Genomic DNA, 22,319 nt, shown 5'->3' with positions numbered 1-22,319 from the left:
TTCCCTGAGGTAGGGTTAAGTAGATAGATAGCACTCTTAAGGGTTGATTCCGGGGCTTGAACGATGTGGTACCACACATCTTCTCTTGGCCGAGAGTTGTTCAACAATAGTCGGACTATGTTTTATTGTTCATTAGAGGAATTAGTGGTACTTAAGGAGTGAGATGTAACTACAGGGGCATAATGGTAATTTGACCCAGTTGTACTTACGAGCATCTGTGAAGGGTCATCGTACTCATGATTGGTTATATCCGATGACACAGAAATAATATATATGGTAAGAAGAGTTCAGCTGTTGGTCTTTAGTGGAATGCCGACAGTTAACGGATGGTGGATCTCGTGGCTAAAGAGTATAGTCAGTTATTCACGGACCATTGAGCTTCGAGTCACAGGTCCATTAGGTTCCCTTGGTAGCTTGGATAAAGTCGAGAACTAGTATTTGGGTTAATTTGAAATATTCAAATTGACAAGAGGAAGTTCGATAATATATGATATAATTGGACTGGTTAATTATATATGATATAATTGGTTGAATATATGAGATACATTGTTTTAGAGGAAATTAAATATAAATATGATTTATATCAAGTAGAGGAGAAAATACTATAGTAGATATGTGATATCGAACTATAGGATAAAAATATATATGATTATATTTATATTATATTAATTAATGGTTAATTATATGATAATTAAGCCAAAATTCACGTTCGGACGTGGGTTAGTAGACAACGTCGGTTATTGTAACCGATGAGTTAAAATAAAAATTGTTTTCATTTTTGCATTGTCCATCATTCGCCCAAAAGATTTCGAGAGCGCGCGTTGGTGAACATTCTAAGCGATCGCTTAAGAAAAACGAGACTATATGATAGTTCTTCTCCGCCTAAAGAACGTCCACCTCGTGCTAAACGATCGCACACTGTCGCCTACACGATCGGATAGCTTCTCTAAACGTTCGTATAGTGTGCCGATTCTACTAAATGATCGTGTACCTTTTCCTAAATGATCGTTCAGTAAATCCTATACGATTGTGTAGCTCCTCCTAAACAATAAGCATTTCTGCTATGCGATAGCGGCTTTTTCCCTCCCACTTGCTTATCGCCTACACGATTTGTGTTTCCTCCTTCCTCTACCAAATTCACCAAAAACCACCCTTTGGGTTTTCACTCCGAGAATACCCGGGGCTCTGGTGGTGCCATCCCCACAGTGTTCGTGTTTGTGGTTGTTCATGTTACTTTTGTTTACACTGCTGCTGGGCGCTGGTAGATCGCGTGGAGGGTTTCCGCTGCGTTGGAGTTCCGAAGTGTGAAGAACGTCTTCAACTGGTATGAAACTCTTTCCCTTATTATTTTGTTGTTCATAGCATGCCGATAATTACTTGTTGTTTGCATAACTGTATGTTGAATGTATATTGTTGTATTTCGGTCACTGTGAGATTGGAGCGATCCCAACGCGCTCATGGAACTCTTAGATTTGAGATCCTTCATTCAACACTATTACTGGCCATGTTATCATATTGGTTCCGGAACTAGCAACATCGTGCCCACTTCTGAATACAACATCCTCTAAATATCTAACAAAGGAACCTTTCTTGTAGTTCACTATTTGGACCCAATGACACTTGAACTCTGATTCTCGATACGCTCTACAAGCATCGTGAAACAATTTTCTAACGACCTTATCTTTGAAGTATTTCTCCATGTTCCTTTTCAAATGGAAGGTACAAAGTCTGTGGTAAGATTTGGGAAATACAATATCAATGACATTAGCTATACTCTATCTATGGTTTGAGACGAATATGAGTTAGGGCATTCTCCAATTGCTGTTTTAAGGTTCGTCATGAACCACTTCAGGACTCGGTCATTCTCATTATCAACAATTGCATATGCTAGTGGATATAGTTGGTTATTACTGTCCATTGTAACACCAACTATCATTATTCCCTTATATTTACCCTTTAGATGAGTGCCATCTACAATGATCACAGGTCGACAACTCTTAAAACCTCTTAAACTTGGCACCTAGTGCCATGAACATGTATTTGAAATATTTTGATTCTTCAAGCTCGATCTCAAATACAGTTCTAGAATTTTCTATCTTTAAATCACATGCATGCAAGACGACATATGATTCCTCTGGCATCCCCTTTGCAAGAGCAAAAGCAGTTTCTCTCGCAAGCCATGCCTTGTCATAACTAATATTGACACCATATTGATGTCGCATATCCTCAATAATATGGTGCGATTTGTCCCCCCGACCAATGCCAAACTTGTCCTTGATTAGGTGACCAATAACAAATGTGTTGGCTTGCCCGTGGTCATGATTCAATACTTCAATCAAGCATGTGTGATTGGACGTGCATTTTGTGATCTTGAAAATATTACATTCATCCATTTTAATTACTCGAACGACCCACTTATAAGTCTGATGTAAACATCGAGCACTATATAATTTTGTTGTTCGATTTTTTAACCTGTAGCTCAAAGTTATTCTTAATGGCCAACATTGCTAACCTCATCTTCACGTCATTCTCGTTGAAGAAAATTTGACCTTCTTAAACTGTATCTACCAACCCTATAGACGAATTTGGTTATATGACCAAGTCCCTCGTTCTGGTGTTACTACTAGATGGTACATTGTTCAAATTTTGGTGAGGCACACTCCCAACAAAATGGCCGAAATAAATTGACAGAACCGGAGTGGTTGTTCTTCATTCCCAACAAAAGGACACTCCCTAAAAAAACCTAGGTTGGCTGTTCTTCATTCACAACAGAAGGATTACTCCCTCAAACTACCAGGGTTGTATATTCTTCATTCCTAACCTCTTCCTCTTCTATCATCACATTCTCATTTACACATGTCCCAACATCATCTATTGTCACATTTCGATGCAATACGTTTGCTATATTAACATCGATGTTGTTGTTTTCTAGTGAGACACCCCATGGACAAACATCATGCTCATTTACATCACCTCCACACATGGCTTGGTCTGATCTCTCTGGGTAATAAAATGTTGTCCCGCGATGAATTTCTTTGAATCATGTATATTGTCAGAAAATCCCCCAATTTGTGTATATTCGTACATGAACATTAACTATAGAGCAGGTTCCGACAACACAGAGAATTCAAAAGAATCGAGTATAAAGTAATCGAGCATCGAGTATGACGTAGATATGATCGAGTATATATGTATCGATTGCAGCCGTATCGAGTGAACATGAAGCTGAGTATCAAGTGACCATGCATCGAAGAACATGTGACAAGCCATCGGGTATCGAGTGACGAGCCATCAAAGATCGAGTAAATTCGTATTGACAGGTGTGCATGTGCATCTCAGGGGAAAATCGGTAAAATCACATACTTATGATGTAAGCAGAAGACCACTTTCCATTACTTTCCCTACAGATAGCCATTTTTCATTTGGGCCTCCAAAATGAGGCAATTTGTATAAAAAAACCTTCCCCGTCCCCATCCTTGTCCTCACCCCTATTTCAATCCCCATCCTCGCAAAATTCTTCGCGGGGATCAAGGTGGGGATTCCTGACTAGGAATGTTCAAAAATCTGATGACCCAAAAAAACCAATCAACCCAATCCAACCCATGCGGTTTGGGTTGGGTTATCAACTCATTTGAGTTGGGTTCAAATAAATGAAAATTTTATGGGTTGGATTGGTTTATGGGTTCACCTAATATAACCCAAACCAACCCAAACCAATCCGAATTTATTATTAACTTTAAAATAAATATTTTTTTATTACTTATAACACAATTATTTATACATATATTGATTTTAATTTTATTTAGTTCCAATATTTTTTGAATAATTTATTTTTTAACAACTCTTAAAAGCAGTTTCTTTGCACTTTAGAAAGAATTTTTTCACTATATAAATTGAATTGAGTTGTGAATCTTAATTCTATATATGAAAATAATTAAATTAGATTTTTACATATTTATGTTTTGTTTTTTTAAGAAATTTTTTTAAATAAATGACCCGATTAACCTGAACCAACCCAACCCTGGGTTAATTTTTTTAATAAGGGTCATTTGGGTTGAAAAAAAATTATAATGGGTTGGATCTAAAAAGTCTTTCAACCCAACCCAACCTATGAACACCACTATTCCTGGTGGGGATCGGTTTCCCGCGAGAAAAAATATTTCCATTTCTTTTCTTTTTTTCATTTTTTTTAACAACTTTTAAATTATTTATGCTCAACCTTGATAAAATTTATTAGCCAAATGAGTCATTTCAAATGCATTCTTTTTAAAGAAAAATTTATAAATTTTTCTAATAAAAACAACAATATTTTATGTGCAAAGATATTAGACATACTTAAAAAATTTAATCTCACAATTTCTAAATGTTAAATATTACAAGTCTAGTCTTCAACTTAAACATTATAACATTCATGGTAATAAAAGTAATAAAATTTTAAATATTAAAAACCTACGTATCTTAAAAATGTATTAAATTATGAAAAAGTTGAGATGAAAAGTAAAAAATAAGTAATGATTGATGTTATGAATTTTTGTAATATACACATATATAAGATCTAATCATAAAATATATGTATGTAGTTTAGTATATATATTCATCGGGGCGGGGTGGGGAATGGGACAGGGAGATGGGAGTGAGGAACATAATCCCCGTCTCCGTCCTCGTTTAATCAATGGGTTGGGTCTAAAAAGTCTTTCAACCCAACCCAACCCAACCCATGAACACCACTATTCTGGCGGAGAATTCGCGGCGATCGGTTCCCCGCGAGAAAAAACATTTCCATTTCTTTTCTTTTTTTCATTTTTTTTAACAACTTTTAAATTATTTATGCTCAACCTTGATAAATTTTATTAGCCAAATGAGTCATTTCAAATGCATTCTTTTTAAAGAAAAATTTATAAATTTTTTCTATAAAAACAACAATATTTTATGTGCAAAGATATTAGACATACTTAAAAATTTAATCTCACAATTTCTAAATGTTAAATATTACAAGTCTAGTTTTCAACTTAAACATTATAACATTCATGGTCATGAAAGTAATAAAATTTTAAATATTAAAAACATACATATCTTAAAAATATATTAAATTATGAAAAAGTTGAGATGAAAAGTAAAAAATAAGTAATAATTGATGTTATGAATTTTGTAATATACACATATATAAGATCTAATCATAAAATATATGTATGTAGTTTAGTATATATATTCATCGGGGCGGGGTAGGGAATTGGGATGGGGAGTTCGGAGCGAGGAACATAATCTCCGTCCCCGTCCTCATTTAGTCAACTGGAAAAAAAATCTTCCTCACTCTCTCCTTCATTTCCTGGGCGGGTCCCCGACCCTACGGGTTAAATGGACTTTTGTAAATTTGAGTTCTCCGATGCTTCTTTTCATGTACTTCATATTCTTTTTTTTCTTTTACAAATATGTGAATTGACAGATTTATCATTTTTTTAATTGAAGATAAATTTATATAAAGTCTATATTGTAATATTTAATAAATTATAGGGAGTTTAATTAATCAAATTAAAAGTATAAGGATGTAACTGTAACATACCGTGGTTTGTGCAATTTTCCATTATTTTCCCGTTTACTTTGTTTTGAGAAAAGGAATCCCGAATCAGTGATACCCAACGCCAAGTCTTTTATAAATCATAATATTCACTTCAGAAGGTGGACGGATGCACATACGTAGCAAAGTAACGCCACCTGCCATCGTCCCACGCGGCTAGGGAATACTGTTCTTCGTTTTTCTTTTCTTCTTTTTTAATATTTCTTCTATCCTCCAAGGAGTGACCCCTCCTCTGAGTTCGTCGCTCTTCTTTAGATAAATAAATCCTTCTCCCAAAGACTTCCAACATTTGAACCGGGTATTCCGATATTCATTCTAGCAAAAGGCCCGAGGGGACTTATTCCTACATCATAGAATCAATTGGCTGATCGGAAGTCCCAGATGGTGAAGGAGACGGAATACTATGACGTGCTTGGAGTCAGCCCCGCGGCTACAGAAGCCGAAATCAAGAAAGCTTATTACATCAAGGTGGTTTCCCTTTACATAATTTCCGCCCAGCTTCTGTGATATTCGGCTTAATTTTATTCCCTTTTCTCAGTTATCCTTTTTTTTTTTTGGTCGTCGTCTTACTTAGAACATCATGACATTCGGACTTGATTATTCCTTCTGTATCAACCTATGCTTTACCACATTTCAGATTAGCTTGAAGAGATTTGACATTCATCCCTCATCTATTATATGTGAGCAATAATTTGCAGCTGGATCTATTCAGTATTGTTGATGTATAGACCTCACCGCATCGAATCTAATTGCCTGCGAACTTATTTCTCGTATTGTTTATCGAATATGCTTTAATTGCCATCCTTACTACCTAAAATTTCCCATTCCAGATGTTTTCATATTCCTAAACACAGTAATTGTATTATTAGGTGTCTAGAGCATGCGAATCACGGCCTTCTTTGCCCAATCGTTAAACCTTTATGTAAAGCAATGGATGATGTGTAGTTGTGATTGATTACATTTCCAACTTTGTCTTCATTTGGAATTCACTTTATTCGATCTTGTCCTTCTGCTTTAATGAATTATTTTAATCTTACCATATGTTGTATCTGTGCTCTACTTGTTCTTCTATGTGGTAGGCAGATTCTTTGACTTTTATCAATAAATCATTTTTTTGTATGGATTTTAGGCACGGCAGGTTCATCCAGATAAAAACCCAAGCGATCCTCTGGCAGCACAAAAATTTCAGGCATGCTTTGTTAGCGCCCCCCCCCCCCCCCAAAAAAAAAAAAAAAAACCAATGTTCATCATTTGACGGCATGTTGAATGGTTTCTAATTGTTCGTTATTATGTTTTAACTTGTCTTGTGTTCATATTTACATTCCCAAGATTATATGCTAGAGCTTTTATTTTATGAAAGGATCTTATACTGTAGTTGATATCCTTTGTCTGATTGATGGAGAGAATGACATTAGTGTGTCATGGTTAAATTCAACCACTTGTAAAAACATGAATACTGCTAGTACTAGGTAAGTATTATGTATGGATATTTCCTCACTTTTCTTGATAATCAAATCACAGCAACGATTACAAATCAAAACAAAGTTCGCAAGCTAAAAACGAAAATCAACTAAACAAGATAATCCAACCTATTTGAGAGGGCTGGTGACTCTCCCAAAAGAAACCTGCACGTGCTAATACAATTTCAAGATAATGATCCCTAACCACAAAACAGACTCTTATACCAACATTCTCTTGACAATGTACAACAAACTCTCACGTCCTGCTATTCTCGCGTCTAGGGTGAAATCCCTTTCTTTCCACTCCTTTCATAAACCTTTTGGATAGGAGGCCTAACTTATTAATGTTATCTTGAAGAGATTTGAGCCAACAGTTTTTGCATTAATGATAAATCCGGAGTATTCTCTCGTTTAAGGCCAAAAGTTAAGATTGTTGGGTGGGGGAGTGACCTCTTTGCTCTTTGCTTTCTGACCTTTATAATTTGTCGTACCTTAAAAAAATCATTTTGTTTTTGACTTCTTAGAGTGGTCTGGGAGCTCCTGTCTTTTTCTTTCAACTTTTGTTGCTCTCTTTCCAATATGAAGTGATGGATGTGGCCTCTTTTCTTTCTTTGCTCGAGGGCCACTCCTTTAGGTGTGGGAGAAGGGATGTGAGGTTCCGAAGTCCCAACCCTTTGTAGGGATTCTCGTGTAATTTGTTTTCTTCGTAGTTTGGTTGATCTTAATTCCTTAGGAGCCTCAATTTTTTTTTGGGGTTTTTTGGAAGATTAAGATCCCTAGGAAAGCGAGGTTCTTTACTTGGCAAGTTTTACATGGTCGCGCTAACACGATGGATTGGCTTGTGAGAGAGTGCTCGCTTGTTTGACCATTCTTTTGGATCATTTGTCCAAAGATGGAGGAAGATGTGGACCATATTCTTTGGTGTTGTGAGTTTCATTTGGAACTTTTTCTTCCAAACGTTTAGAGGGATGGAAGGAACCTAAGTGAACTTTGGCCCCTTATTCACTTTTGTAAAACTCTTAGGTTTGAGAGAATCAGAATACATTATTCCATTCCTAAAGATATGAATATATGCAAGTATACAAGAGTGACTAAAGAAGGAAAGCATAGAGAAGGCCATAAAAGGAAAATATAACAAAGATATTTACAATAATGGACTAACAATAGAACTATAACACTCACCCTCAAGTTAGAACATATATGTTAATCATGCCCAACTTGTTACATAGATAATCTATACATGTTCCATTAAATGCTTTCGTGAAGAAATCTCCTAATTGTTCTCCAGTCTTCATATATCTCAACCTTGTTGAATTTTCTCACGTACAAAATGGCAATCAACTTTAATATGTTTAGTCATGTCATGAAATATTGGATTAGACGTGATATGAAGTGCTGCTTGATTATCACAGCACAATTTCGTCAGTGTAGTGATTTCAAATCCCAACTCAACAAGAAGTTGGTATATCCAAATCAATTTACACATAGATTGTACCATTGCTCTATATTCTGATTCCATACTTGAACGTGACACCATATTTTGCTTCTTACTCTTCCAAGAAATCAAATTACCACCAATAAAAACACAATATCTTGAAGTTGATCTTATGTCTTCTTTAGATCCTGCCCAATCGGCGTCTAAGAAACATTCAATATTAGTATGATCATAATCCTTATATAATAAACCACGTCTGGGAGCAGCTGGCTTTCAGATAACACAAAATTTGTTCCAATGCAGCCCAATGATCAACTGTAGGGCCTGACATATACTGGCTCACAATACTCACCAAATAGACTATGTCGGGTCCAGTCACTGTAAGGTAATTAAGTTTTTCCACTAACCTCCTATATCTTTCAGGATCTTTTGGTATTCTCCACCTTTTGTGAGCCGTAAGTTGGGCATCATTGAGATACTACATGGCTTGCCCCTAGCTTCCCTATTTCAGTCAACAAGTCAAGTACATATTTTCTCTGTGATAATAGTATTCCTTTCTTGCTTCTTATTACCTCAATTCCTACGAAGTATTTCAACATCCCAAATTTTTTTGTATGGAATTGACTATGAAGAAAGATCTTTAGGGACTGGATACCAAAAGCATCATCACCAGTAATCACTATATCATCAGCATATACGACTAATAAGATGACACCACTCTTAGATCTCTTAAAAAAGACCGATGGCTCTTCTGCATTCCAAAGCTTTCAATCATTTGACTGAATTTATCAAACCAAGCTCGTGGACTCTGCTTTAATCCATACAAAAATTTACGAAGACGACATACTGTTCCATTATCTCCCTGAGCAACAAACTCTGGTGGTTGCTCCATTTACACCTCTTCTTGAAGATCATCATGAAGAAATGCATTTTTAATATCAAGTTGATGTAAAGGCCAATGATTGATTGAAGCTAATGAAATAAACAACCTTACAGATGTCATTTTTACTGTTGGAGAAAAAGTATCAGCATAGTCAACGCCATAAGTTTGTGCATAGTCTTTCGTTACAAGGTGTGCTTTTAACCGAGCAACAGAACCATTAAGATTGACTTTAACCGCAAACACCCATTTACAATCGATAGCCTTCTTTCTTGTAGGGAGGAAAACGAAATCCCAAGTACAATTATCATCTAAGGTAGTCATCTCCTCCACCATTACCAACCAGGATGAAACAAAGCTTCATGAACAGTTTTAGGGATGGATACAAACTTTAAGGATGCAATAAGTGAACATGTAGAAGACGACAAATGGTTATATGAAACAAAAGAGAAAATAGGATGAGCACACTTACATCTATCTTTACGAAGAGCAATAAGAAAATCATCACTCATTTTCGGATCTAATGACAAAGAAGACTCTGGTCTAGGACATGAAACTGAAGGAGATGAAGAAGCCTCTGGTATAGGGCATGGAGCTGAAGGAGGTTGTCGTCGAGTATAGACCTTAATGATGGGTGGAAGAATAGAGGTAGTCATATGTAGGGATGAATCAGGAAGAGGATCAGAAAGGGAAACAATTGTGTAGACATAGAAATCATCCTCTAACTCCTTATGCTCCTCTTGATTCTTATTCGAAGAGAAAGAAAGTGATGAAAAGAATGATGAATGTTAAAAAAACGTGACATTAGGAGAGACAAGATATTTACTTAGACTAGGACAATAGCACCGATACCCTTTTTGAACATGAGAATAACCAAGGAAAATACATTTTAAGGACTTTGGGTCCAACTAGTATGTTGAGGCTGAACGTCCCGAACAAAGCAGGTACAACCAAATATTTTGGGTGGAATGGGAAATTTGGGGCATGAAGTACGAAAAGATATTTCACCCTTAAGAACGGAAGAGAGCATGCGATTTATTAAGAAACAAGCTGTGGAAACAACATCAACCCAAAAGGATTTTGGAACATGCATTTAAAATATCAAGGCTCTAGCTGTCTCAAGAAGATGACAGTTCTTTCGTTCTGCAACCCCATTTTGAGATGGAGTATCGACTCAAGAAGATTGATGAAAAATGCCATGGACATTTAAATAAGAATTGAGTGTATGAGAGAAATATTCTTTAGCATTATTGTTTCGTAAGATTTTAAGAGCACCATTAAACTAAGTTTGAATTTCAGCATGAAAGTTACAAAAATGAGAAAGTGAATTAGAATGAATTTTTATTAAGTATAACCACGTCACACGAGAATGGTCATCGACGAATGTAACAAAATATCGAAACCCTCCTTTGGACTCAATAGGACACAGACCTTAAATATCAGAATGGACTAATTTAAATGGAGCACTAGCTTGTTTATTGATTCAAGGATACAAACTCAAACGATGACATTTAGCAAACTGACATGATTCACAATTTAAAGAAGACAAATGTTGACGCTGGGATGAAGACTCTTCAACACAGAGATAGAAGGATGACCCAAATGACAATGTTCTTCAAAGGGAGACGACACGCTAGAGCACATGATGGTTGTAGGTATTTGTGGTTCAAAGATGTAAAGATCCTCAAATTCATGCCTTTTACCAATAGTCTGCTTTGACATAAGATCCTGAAATGAGTAATAACTAGGAAAAAAAGAGACACAACAATGAAGATCACGAGTGAGTTTACTGACTGAAATCAAATTAAAAGAGAAATGTGGTAAATTTAAAACTGATGACAAAGAAATTGATTCTGTAAGATGGATGGTTCCTGATCCTAGAAAAACAGTGGAGGTTTCATCAGCTATAGTGGCATTAGGTGAAGAGGTAGATGTACAAAGGTTAGAGAATAAACTGGGGTTACCAGTCATATAATCTATAGCTCCGAACCATATAACAGGTAACCTTAGTTTATTAAAAAGAATAAACGGGAGGTTGGTCCTTAAGAGGCTAATACAACCGGAAATTAAAAAGAATGGAGGCAAAACAAACCATTTGGTGAAATGGGACATTGTTACACGTTCCTTAATTGATGGAGGCCTCGGTTTGGGGGGTCGAAAAATAGAAATATGGCTTTACTAGCTAAATGGGGTTGGCGATAATTGGAGGAGGAAAATTCATTAGGAAGGCAGGTGGTCAAAAGCATTCATGGAAAAGACCTCTTAAATTGGCACACGGCTGGGAAAGTTGGGAATAGCTTGAGAAGCCCTTGGATTAGCATTTCGAGAACTTGGTTGAAAATGGAAGCTTGGGCTCCTTTCAAACTTGGCAATGGTGCTAGGATTGCTTTTTGGACTGACCTATGGGTAGATGCACTTCCTCTAAATATTCGATATGCAAGACTTTTTAGGATTGTTTTGTTACCAAAGGGATCCATAGCATCTCATTGGGATCATATGCTGGCTTCTTGGTCTATTGTATTTCGTCAGTGGCTTAAAAGATGACGAGATAATAGAGTTTCAAGATTTGTTAACTCTAATTTCAGGTGAGAGAATACATGGTCCCTAGAAGCTTCCGGTAGTTTCTCCGTTAAATCTCTCACTACTCATCTCTCCTCTTCATCCCCTTTGGACAAACGTCTATACAAGGCTTTATGGAAGACTAAAAGTCCGAGGAGAGTTAATATTCAAATCTGGATAATGATGTTTGGCATTCTAAATTATTCCTCAGTCATGCAAAGAAAGTTCCCGCGGTCTGTTTGTTGTTCTCTATTTGCCCTTTGTATAAAAAGGATGCTGAAGATTTGCCGCACCTATTTTTCAATTCCTCATGTTCAACAAGATGTTGGTCGAAAATTTTCTCCATTTTTAATATTTTTTTGGGTGTTCCTAGATATTTCTAGGAGTAATGTTCAACAAATTTTAATGGCCCTTCGGTTAATTTAGGTTAATATAGTTAAGGCTCTACTTGCAGAATTGTGGTTTGAAAGAAACCAAAGAGTATTCTATGATAAAGAAGCAGGTTGGATGGATCGGTATGATTTAGTGCGAAGAAATGCTTCATCCTGGTGCACGTTATGTAAGACTTTCAAAGATTTATCCATATAGGAATTATGTTTAAACTGGCCAGCCTTCATCTTCCTAGATTTTTAATAGTTTTTGTCTCGGCACGGTTTTCTTCTTTTGTATTAGTGTATCGGTTAGTGAATTGTCTTGGGACCTTTGTTGTCTTTTGTTTTTATCATTATGTTAGTTTTGTACGGATATGATGAGGGTGCTGAGGGGTGGATATGATGAGGGTGCTTAGGGAGTGTCAACCTAGTTGAGATGTTCGGGTGTACCTCTGACCCTTAGGATTCTTGCTCTTTGTATAATTCTCTTGTACTTTGAGCATTAGTCTCATTTCATTTTATTAATGAAGAGGCTCGTTTTCATTTAAAAAAAAAAAATTATAAAAAGAACATAAAACAGGACATAAAAAGGGGCAGCAAATAAACATGAAACAGGGGAAGCCAAGGCAACTAAACCACTGAACCCAAGTACATTATCGGTGACCTTGGGGAGAAAGATAGTATCTCCCAACTTTTAAGATAAAATCTCGTATCATGTCACAAAAAACAAACCAACCCTTTTTTCAACACCAATGGGTACATGTAATATCTTTCTACCTCCCAAAGGTGGGCAAGCAACGCAATCAAGTTTCCATCCTTAGGGAGATCTACACTTGGCCAAGCAGATAGTCCTAGAAGCATCTCTGATTTGCTTACGAATATATGTGTATGCTGGATTTTGCATCAATTCAACCATAGGATTTTAAAACCAAATCAGATGAGAGAAACAGAGGGGAATTTTCATTTTGTTTTCAATGTCTTCAACAAAACCCAAGTCACTTTCATACCAAATGCAAAAATAAAGGTTACAAACACAACAACTAATCAACTACATGGAAAAAAGGGCTACGTTGCTACGACAGTGACTGACAACGAAACAAAAGAGGGAGGAGAATTCCGGGGGATCTACTCCGTTTCATTTCTACAATAACCGGCTAAATATAGTGTAATTTGGGCAAATGATGGAGAATTCTTTATCCAATCATCACTCTAGTGGTTGGCTTGGATATGTCCTTCATTTGAAGCTACTCATTTTGAAAGCTGATATTAAAAATGGCATAAAGCATGAGTCCAAGCAAAGATTGAAGGAAAAGCAACTCACTGATATGATTGTATTGTTATGAAAAATCAGAAAATAATCCATTACTAGATCCTATGCTCAAAGTGAGCTATGAGTTTTTATGTGGTTGAAGAATGAAATTTAATTCAGAATTTTTAAGGGTGTGGAGAGGGAGCCTTGTGAGCTTTCGTCATGGGTGAGGTTTCATGTTTCTATTTGGGCTTCGATTTTGAGGACTTTTTTGTGATTATTTGCCCAAAAATATTTGACTTAGTTGGTACTCTTTTTTGTGGGCTTGGATTTTTGTATACCCTTGTATTCTTTCGTTATTTCTCAATGGAAGAAGTTGTTTCTATAAAAAATTAGCTAGAAAAATAAAATGATGTAGTCTAAGTAGCCTCAAGGTGTGCGGTTGCCGATCGGAGAGTTCCTCCTCCATCTGCCTTTCAAAGAGAAGGACCGTTTTTGTGGTTTGTGGGGGTGTGCACTTTATTGTGGGATCTTTGGGGGGAAGAATAATTGAGTGTTTAGGGGTGTGAAGAGGGACCATAGCAAGGTATGGTCTTTGGTGAGGTTTCATTATCTTTGGGCTTTGATTTCGAAGGTTTTTTGTAATTATTCTTTTTTTTTTTTTTTAAAAAAAGGAAACAAGTCCCTTTATTAATATAATTGAAAGAGACTAATGCTCAAAGTACAAGAGAGTTATACAAAGAGCATTAAGCATAAGACCTATGGATCAGGAGGCACACCCGTACATCTAAACTAGATTGATTCCCTCCCCCCTTAGCGCCCTCATTATATCCCACAAACTAATCTCAAAGTAAAAAGATTCAAGGCTGAAACACAACTCTTACAATGAAAAAAATGAAGATACAATAAAAGACCACTTCCCATAAAAAACACTACAACAAAACATCGAATAAAAAGAAAACAGCCTAAAAGCAATAGCCAAAACTATATGCTGTAAAGAGAAATGCCCGCCGGCTTCTAAAAAGGAGGAAAAATAAAAGCTCGCCAATTCAGATTTAGCTCCTGAATTGAGTAAACTTCAAAGGATCTTTAAAGTGCACCAAGAAGAAGCGTTTGGCCGAGCAGACTCAAAACAATCTAACCAAGGGGAAGCTTTCTTAGGGAAAACTCTTTGGTTTCTTTCAAACCATAATTCAGCTAACAGGGCTTTAACTGCATTGCTCCAAATTGATTTAGGACCTCTTTTAAGGGCTGGCCCAACCAGTAACTGCAAAACATTGCTCCTAAAATCATAACCAAAAACCGAACAAATATTAAAATTATGGAATAAACCAGACCAACACTTTTTAGCATAAACACAATAAAAAGGTAGGTACTGTAAGTCTTCCTGGTTATCCAAAGCACAGTGGACAAATGTGAGGTGAAAGGCAGTGAGAGGGGAGCTTTCTTTGCATGACTGTGGCACAATTTAAGTTCCCAAACAGCATGATCCATTAGTGATGTTCACTATCCGATCCGTGGACTTTTTGGGAGAGGCCACGGATAAATGATTAACAAGAGGTTTAACAGTGAAAACACCACTTGCTTCTGGTGATCAAAATCCCTTATCCGGAATGCTAGAGATTTTTCTGTCCATAAGAAAGCCCATAAGAGTCTGGAAATCAATGATTTCTTCATCTTTCAACAACCTTTGAAAGAAAATTGACCATGAGAAGTGGATAAGTCCCAATGGTCGGATACAGAGGCTTTAGGCATAAGTGCAATCTTAAAAAGCCATGGAAATTTAGCCGAGGATCAGACCGAAAGGCTGTTATGCTCTCATTCCCAACCTTAAACAACGCCAAGTCTTCAATTTTTTGTCACTGCCTTGAAATATTTACCAACGGGCTTCTAAGGCTGGAGTGTTCCTTCCCATTAGTGTGCCATTTGAAAGGGTTGCTCCCATGTATGCTGCATATAACCTGACACCAAAAAGAATCTGCCTCATTCATAAAACGCCAGCCCCATTTGGATAACAAAGCAAAGTTTCTGGTCTTTGAACTTCCCAAACCAAGGCCCACGTCCTTTTGGGCTTTAACAACATTCTCCCATTTTACCAAGTGGTTCAACTTACCCCCTAATGTCCTTCCCAAAAGAATTTTCTCATGGATCTTTCTGAGGATGCAATTACCTTTTCTGGCATTAAAAAGGTAGATATATAGTAGGTGGGATGTTTGGACAACACTGCTTTGCAAAGTGTAATTCTGCCTCCACGGGAAAGGTTGTGATTCCATTATCTAATTTCTCTTGGACTTTATCAATGATAGGTTGCCAAAATGATACCTTTTTTGGGTATCTTCCTAAAGATAAACTGAGATACATCAAAGGGAGCTGCTCAACTTTACAATTCAGCGAGGAAGCAACCACACGAACCTTGTTTTCATCTATATTGATCCCACAAATGTCTGATTTTTCCAATTAATCTTTTGACCAGAGCACCACTCAGAGTTATAATTTCCTTTGAAAAATCTCTAGCATATCATCATCATATTTACAAAAAAGAAGTGTATCATCGGCAAATTGAAGAAGAGGGACATGAACCTTTTCTTTTCCCACTATAAATCCTTCGTTCAACTCTTTCTCATGTAGTCTACAGATAAGACTGCTCAATACTTCACTGACAAGGAGGAAAAGGGAGAAAGGGGATCCCCTTGTCTTAAACCCCTAGAAGCAAAGATTCTTCCGCTTGGTTGCCCATTGATGAAGATAGAGAATTTTGGTTTTTGATGCAACCCAAAATCCATGAAATCCACCGAGAATCGAAGTTTTTTCCTTTTAAAAGCTTCTCCAAGAATGTCCATTCAACTCTGTCAAAGGCCTTTTTCAAATCCAGTTTAAGGATCCAGCCTTTCTTCTTTTTGGATCTATACTCCACAATTTCATTGACTATAAGAATGAGATCTAGTATTTTACGAGCTTCAATGAAAGCACTTTGAGTGGGGGCAATGATAGAATATTCTTTTCAGCCTCTCAGCAAGGACTTTTGCAACCACCTTTTACACTAAAGTGGTAAGACATGTGCCTAAAGTCTTTTACCAAGATAGAATCTTCTTTCTGAGGCTAGTGAAATTGGCCTTAAACTGCTCCCAAAATTTAATGAAAAATTCCACTGTGAAACCATCTGGTCTAGGCGCTTTGTTTTTCCTCAAAACCTTCAATGCTTCTCTGATTTCTCTCAAAGTGAACCTCAAAACCAGCCACTTGTTCTGATCTTCGGAGACTACATGCCATTCTAAATTGGTTGGAAAGGATCCAGCACTAGGAGTCTTCTTAAAAAGGGACTTATAGAAGTCAATGATGAGATTTTCAATTTCTCTGAAAGAATTTGTTGGAAGGCCTTGATTATTTGTTAATTCCGAAATCAGATTTCTTCTCCTTTTTGCAGCAAGGAAGCGGTGGAAAAACCTCGTATTCTCATCTCCCAGTTTGATCCAATTAAGTTTACTCTTTTGAATTAGATTTCTTTCATCCAATCTATAAAGGGACAATAAATCAGCCTTCAAGGACATCCTCATATCCAGATTTAGAGAGTCAAATTCATGAGATTCCACTTTATCTTCGTCTTTACTATTTCTTCTAACTTTTCTTCCTGTCTTCTATGTTTAGCTTCACAATCAGCACGACAAACTTTTAAGGTGTTCTTTAATATTCACAATTTTGAGGCTATTACAAAACCCGCCCAGCCTTGGTAGTTACCCGAGTTTAAGGATCTTTCTATAATTTGGCAACAATGCTTGTTTAGCAGCCAGCTGTTGCAAAAGCGAAAAGGAGAGGGCCCCACTCAAAGGAACCAGCTTCTAGTAGAAGGGGGAAATAATCCGAGGAGATCCGGACTTTCCTTGGTACTCTTGTGTCTGCAAAAGCCTCATCTCAGTCATTTGAAACAAGGAATCTATCAAGTAGAGAACGTGAAACCACCCTTCCTTCTCTTGACCAAGTTAATCTTCAATTGGATAATGGTATTTCCAGTAAATTGGCTTCCGAAATAAACTTTTTGAACTTCCTCATGCCTCTTGCCAATCTTGCTATTGGAAAGCGTTTTTGGTTTGTTCTAGTAATATTGAAATCTCCACCTAAGCACCAAGCTTCTGTGCAGTAGGCTGAAAGGGAGGATAATTCGAGCCGAATATATCTTCTTTCTTGTAATCTGAAGGACCGTATATGTTAGTCACCCAACAGACCTTTCTATAGTTAGTTCTACATTTAGCAGATAAAGAGTAGCCTCCTTTTAGAACTTCATTAACTGAGATTTTGCTTTCATCCCACATAGTTAGCAATTCCTCCTGATTTACCAAAGGCTTCAACACAAATCCAGCCTACATCTTTTGAGCTCCATAAAGCTTTGATAAGGTCAATTTCAACTGATTCTCTCTTAGTCTCTTGAATTAACACGAAGTCTGGATTTGTAGTCTTAAGAAGATTTTTAAGGGCCAGATGTTTAGATTGGTCTTCGAGTCCTCAAGTATTCCAAGTTATAATCTTCATTGTGGACAATTACCTTAACTTTCTCACTGTTCTTTTTTCAATGAAATAGCTTCTTATATAAATACATAAACTCTCCCAATTTTATTTCTTAGTTAAAAGAGGAAGAGAAACTGAAAGATAATACCAGAACCTTTTATTTATTTTTTAAATTTAGAAAAAGAAAAAGGATTTTGATCAAACACCAATTCACCATGCATTATTAGAGTTCACTAGTTTTGCTTCAGATATTTCTTCTGAACAAAGGACCTCTGTTCCTTTGCTTCATGGATTACCTCTAACTTCTGTTCACTAGGTTGTCTTTCCTTCCTTCTTCCTTCTTCCTTCTTCTTCTTATTATTTTTTAATGTTCCTTTTTTTATTTTATTTGGAATCAGGTTCTGGGAGAAGCTTACCAAGTTTTAAGTGATCCAGCTCAAAGACAAGCTTATGATGCTCATGGGAAGTCTGGAATCTCAACGTTAGATTTTCCTCTGTTTAGTTTCGCTTTTTATGTTTTCTTTGTACTTTCTTTTGTTTGTAATTACTGGATGCGTTTTGAAGCTTTCATGTGCATTATCGTCTTTTTGTTGCAGTGATGCGATTATTGATCCTGCAGCAATTTTTGCAATGCTTTTTGGAAGTGAACTTTTTGAGGAATACATAGGTCAGCTTGCCATGGCATCGATGGCTTCTCTGGACATTTTCACTGAAGGGGAGCAATTTGATGCTAAACGGTTGCAAGAGAAGATGAGGGTATAACTTTCACCCTGATGTAATGCCATTCTTTTAACCTAAAAGTCCATCACTTCCTTGCTATTTTGCTTGATTCAAAATTGGGGACTATTATAGTTTTTTTTTTTTTAATTTTTTGATAAGAACAACTTTTTTTTTTAAAATGGAAACAAGCCTCTTCATTAATAAAATGAAATGAGACTGATGCTGATGCTCAAAGTACAAGAGAATTATACTTCAGTGAAGAAAAAAAGAAAATTATACAAAGAGCAAAAGCAAAAAAGCCTAAGGATCTGGTGGCACACTCAGACATCTCAACTAGGTTGACACCCTCTTAGCACCCTTATCATTTATGAGCAAAACTAACCTCATTATAAATAAATCCAAGGCTAAAACTTAGCCCATATAAAGGAATAACAATGTTAGATGATTAAAACATAAACCAAAATTGGGCAAAACAAACAGAGCAAAAACCTTCACAAAGCCGAGGACAAATTGACAAAACAAGTACAAAAGAGACTCAATTTAAAAACTAGAATGGAACTGATCCGAGAGGCAATCTTCTATCATTTTAGGAAAATGAAAGCCCACCAATTCAAGCGTAGTATTGAATGGAGTAATCTTCGAAATCCTTGCTTAATGTGCTTCAAGAGGAAGCATTTCGACGTGCTGTTTCAAAGCAATCCAACCAACCAGATTCATTATCATGGAAAACCCTTTGATTTCTTTCAAACCACAGTTCAACCAGTAAGACTTTGGCCATATTGACCCAAATTAGTCGAGGGCTCTTCTTTAAGAAAGGACCCATTAAAATCTGCTGAACATTGATGCTGAAAATGTCTTCTAACACCCAAGCAACGTTAAAGTTAGGAGAAGAATCTCCACCAACAGTTAGCCGAATAAGTGCAAGCAAAGAATAAGTGCTGTAAATCTTCACCTTCCTTTTTACACTGAGGGCAAATAGGTGATGACAGGTAGCTAGAAAGAAATTTTCTTTGCATAACTTAGAGTAGCTTAGGAGCCCGAATATCATAATCCACACGATTGTAATCCAATAGGTTTTCTTGCAAGTAGTGATGCATTTGACTGAAAGAGAGTACCTCCTTTGAGTGTCTCCATTACCAATAGCTTGCTCATATCCCATATAGTCAAGATTCCTTCAGATTTTCCATAGGGTTCTACGAATTCCAATCCTATAACCTTGAAACTCCACATCGATTTAATAAAGGCTACATCAAACTCATCTCTTTTTGATTCTTGAATTAGAAGTAGATCTGGATTATGTATTTTGAGAAATCTTTTAAGAGCTAACCGTTTAGACAAATCTTTAATACCCCTTGTATTCTAGGTCACAATCATCATTTGAATGCTGCCAACAAAGTTTTGGACGTATCGTTAAGAAAGTGGAGAAAAGTCGGGCCAAGGTTATTCTACCGTCCTTAACAATGGAAACCAAATGTTTTGGTATTTTCGATGGTCGTAGTGGAGAGAATCTGGAAGCGCCTTGCTATTTGCATAAACAGAGCATAAAGATCCATTCCACATATTTCTTCTTTCACCAGATCATCATGATCAATTTCATTCTTCAAGCCTTCAGAGTTCTCACTATTGACACTAATAGGGGATTCAATATTTGATCCACATTTTCTTTCTTTAGTGGAGTTTGGAGGAGGGCATGGTGTACCTCTCGAAAAGTTAATTTTCGAGTTAGGAATGGTGAACAGACTAAAAACAAAATGCTCTCCCCTCTCTCCTCCTTTTCTCCCTTCCCCCGCATCCCCCCTTCCGACCACCCCACCGGAGCCTACCATGCCTTCCTCAGCCTTCCCTCCCTCTGATCGCCTCTCCCTCCCTTCCCCTTCTGTTCTCCCTCCGATTCCCTCCCTTCCCCCGACCTCCTTTCCTCCCCTATTTCAGCCTTGCTTTCCAACCTTGGCTTTTAACTCTTGCCATACCAAACCACGTTGGTAGTTTAGTTCTACAGTCAGCCCCAGACTCCATGGAGGTGAAGAGTTGCAAAATAGGTGTTCATTTCTTCTGTATGTGGAAAGTGAGCAACGGATTTTTCATAGAAGACTTGAAAAAAGGACAAAAAGTTCTTTTCTCTCCACTAATGGCGCAATGGCTAGAGGGCAACTTGAAGAGATTACTGTATGGTTCATCTTTCGAATTTTTCCTCCTTAAAAAAAGGGTTGATCAGTGTGTCATTCGCCTGTCCAAATTCCGGAAAAGTAGGGGTTGGTTCATAGAATGTGCAGTCTGGCCCTCAATGGGAGGAAGGAAAAACATTCACATCCCTTTTAGGGATGGCACCTCAGGCTGGCAAGAATTCAATGATATGGTCAGCGGCTGCCTCAAGAATTCCTCATCAAACTTGTGTTCTTTTGAGAACAAATCCCCCCCTTCAGCTGTAGACAAGCCGTCACTGAGCTCCCCTCTTCAACCGCAAACTTCCCCAAGGAACCAGAGTTCCCGTCTCCCTTGTTTTGATGGTAAAAAAACAGAATAGGCAGCATCAATGGGTGATCAAGCAAGCTGATGACTTCTCTAACCTTTGGATTGTCTCACGTCTTTTTGAATTCGATAATTGGCTTGATATTTGTAAGGCACTCAAAGACCACTTTCAATCTAATGTTATTATCAATCCTCTATTTGCAGAAAATGCCCTGGTAACAATGAATCGAGACTCATTGGATGGACTTGATAATTTCTCAGGCAAGTGGCAGAAATTTGGCTCCTTCCATCTGAAATTCGAAAGATGGAACAACTCCACCCATGGCAGACCAGCTTATGTCAGGGGTTATGGGGGTTGGATCTCTATCAAGAACTTTACCCCTTGATTATTGGTGCAAGCAGATCTTTGAGGCCATTGGAAAATACTTTGGGGGATTAGAAAGCATTGCTATGGAAACACTTAATTTAATCAATGTTTCAGAGGCCAAAATTAAAGTAAAGGAGAATCTTTGTGGTTTTATCCCAGCAACAATTGAAATATCAAATGAAAAAAGAGGATCAATCTACTTGAATTTTGGAGATATCTCAACATCTAGCCCTCCTAGTAAGGTCAGGGGTGATTTATTTGAATCTGACTTTACAAATCCCATTGATTTAATTCGGATAAATGAAGTTAAATGTGATGAAGGCATTTATTGTGATCCATTAAATTCAAAATTCAACTTCCTACTTCCCCCCAACTACAACATTAAGTTCTCTAGATAGAAGTCCAGGAGTCTTTGTGGATAATAAAGAAAACAAGATGGGAGAGATTGAATCCAAGGCCAAGAAGTCAAGAGGCCGCTCAACCTCTAAGTCGCCCCCTCATTCATACCTCATGCCTCAACCTTTTGATTTTCCCGAGCAACCACCTTCAGAGCCGTCTGCAAAGGACAAAGATTTAATTAAAGGAATAATTACAGAGGGTCGTGACCCTTCAACTTCCTCTAAAAAAGGCGCCAAAAATGATTTATTGATTGGAAATAAGTCAGAGGGTCGTGACCCTTCAAATTCTTCTCACAAAGGCGCCAAAATTGACTCGGGGAAATCCGGTCCGATCCT

The 22,319-nt window shown here is 37.1% G+C and overlaps 1 protein-coding gene across 1 annotated transcript in view; it reads left to right on the top strand.

The window, feature by feature from the left end:
• Positions 1–5,668: 5,668 nt before the first annotated feature.
• LOC120085557 (chaperone protein dnaJ 10) overlaps positions 5,669–22,319 on the top strand; it is a 58,144-nt gene continuing 41,493 nt past the window's right edge. Inside the window, exons 1-4 of the mRNA XM_039041586.1 lie at positions 5,669–6,043; positions 6,705–6,764; positions 18,428–18,510; positions 18,626–18,785. Of these exons, the coding sequence (XP_038897514.1) occupies positions 5,957–6,043; positions 6,705–6,764; positions 18,428–18,510; positions 18,626–18,785 (390 nt within the window). The 5' untranslated portion in view covers positions 5,669–5,956. The remainder of the gene's footprint in view (positions 6,044–6,704; positions 6,765–18,427; positions 18,511–18,625; positions 18,786–22,319) is intronic.

The sequence above is a fragment of the Benincasa hispida genome, chromosome 9 (assembly GCF_009727055.1).
Source record: "Benincasa hispida cultivar B227 chromosome 9, ASM972705v1, whole genome shotgun sequence".
In the NCBI taxonomy this organism is placed as follows: Eukaryota; Viridiplantae; Streptophyta; class Magnoliopsida; order Cucurbitales; family Cucurbitaceae; genus Benincasa; species Benincasa hispida.
The sequence above is the reverse complement of the archived record's forward strand: the minus strand, read 5'-3'. Positions and strand labels throughout refer to the sequence as shown.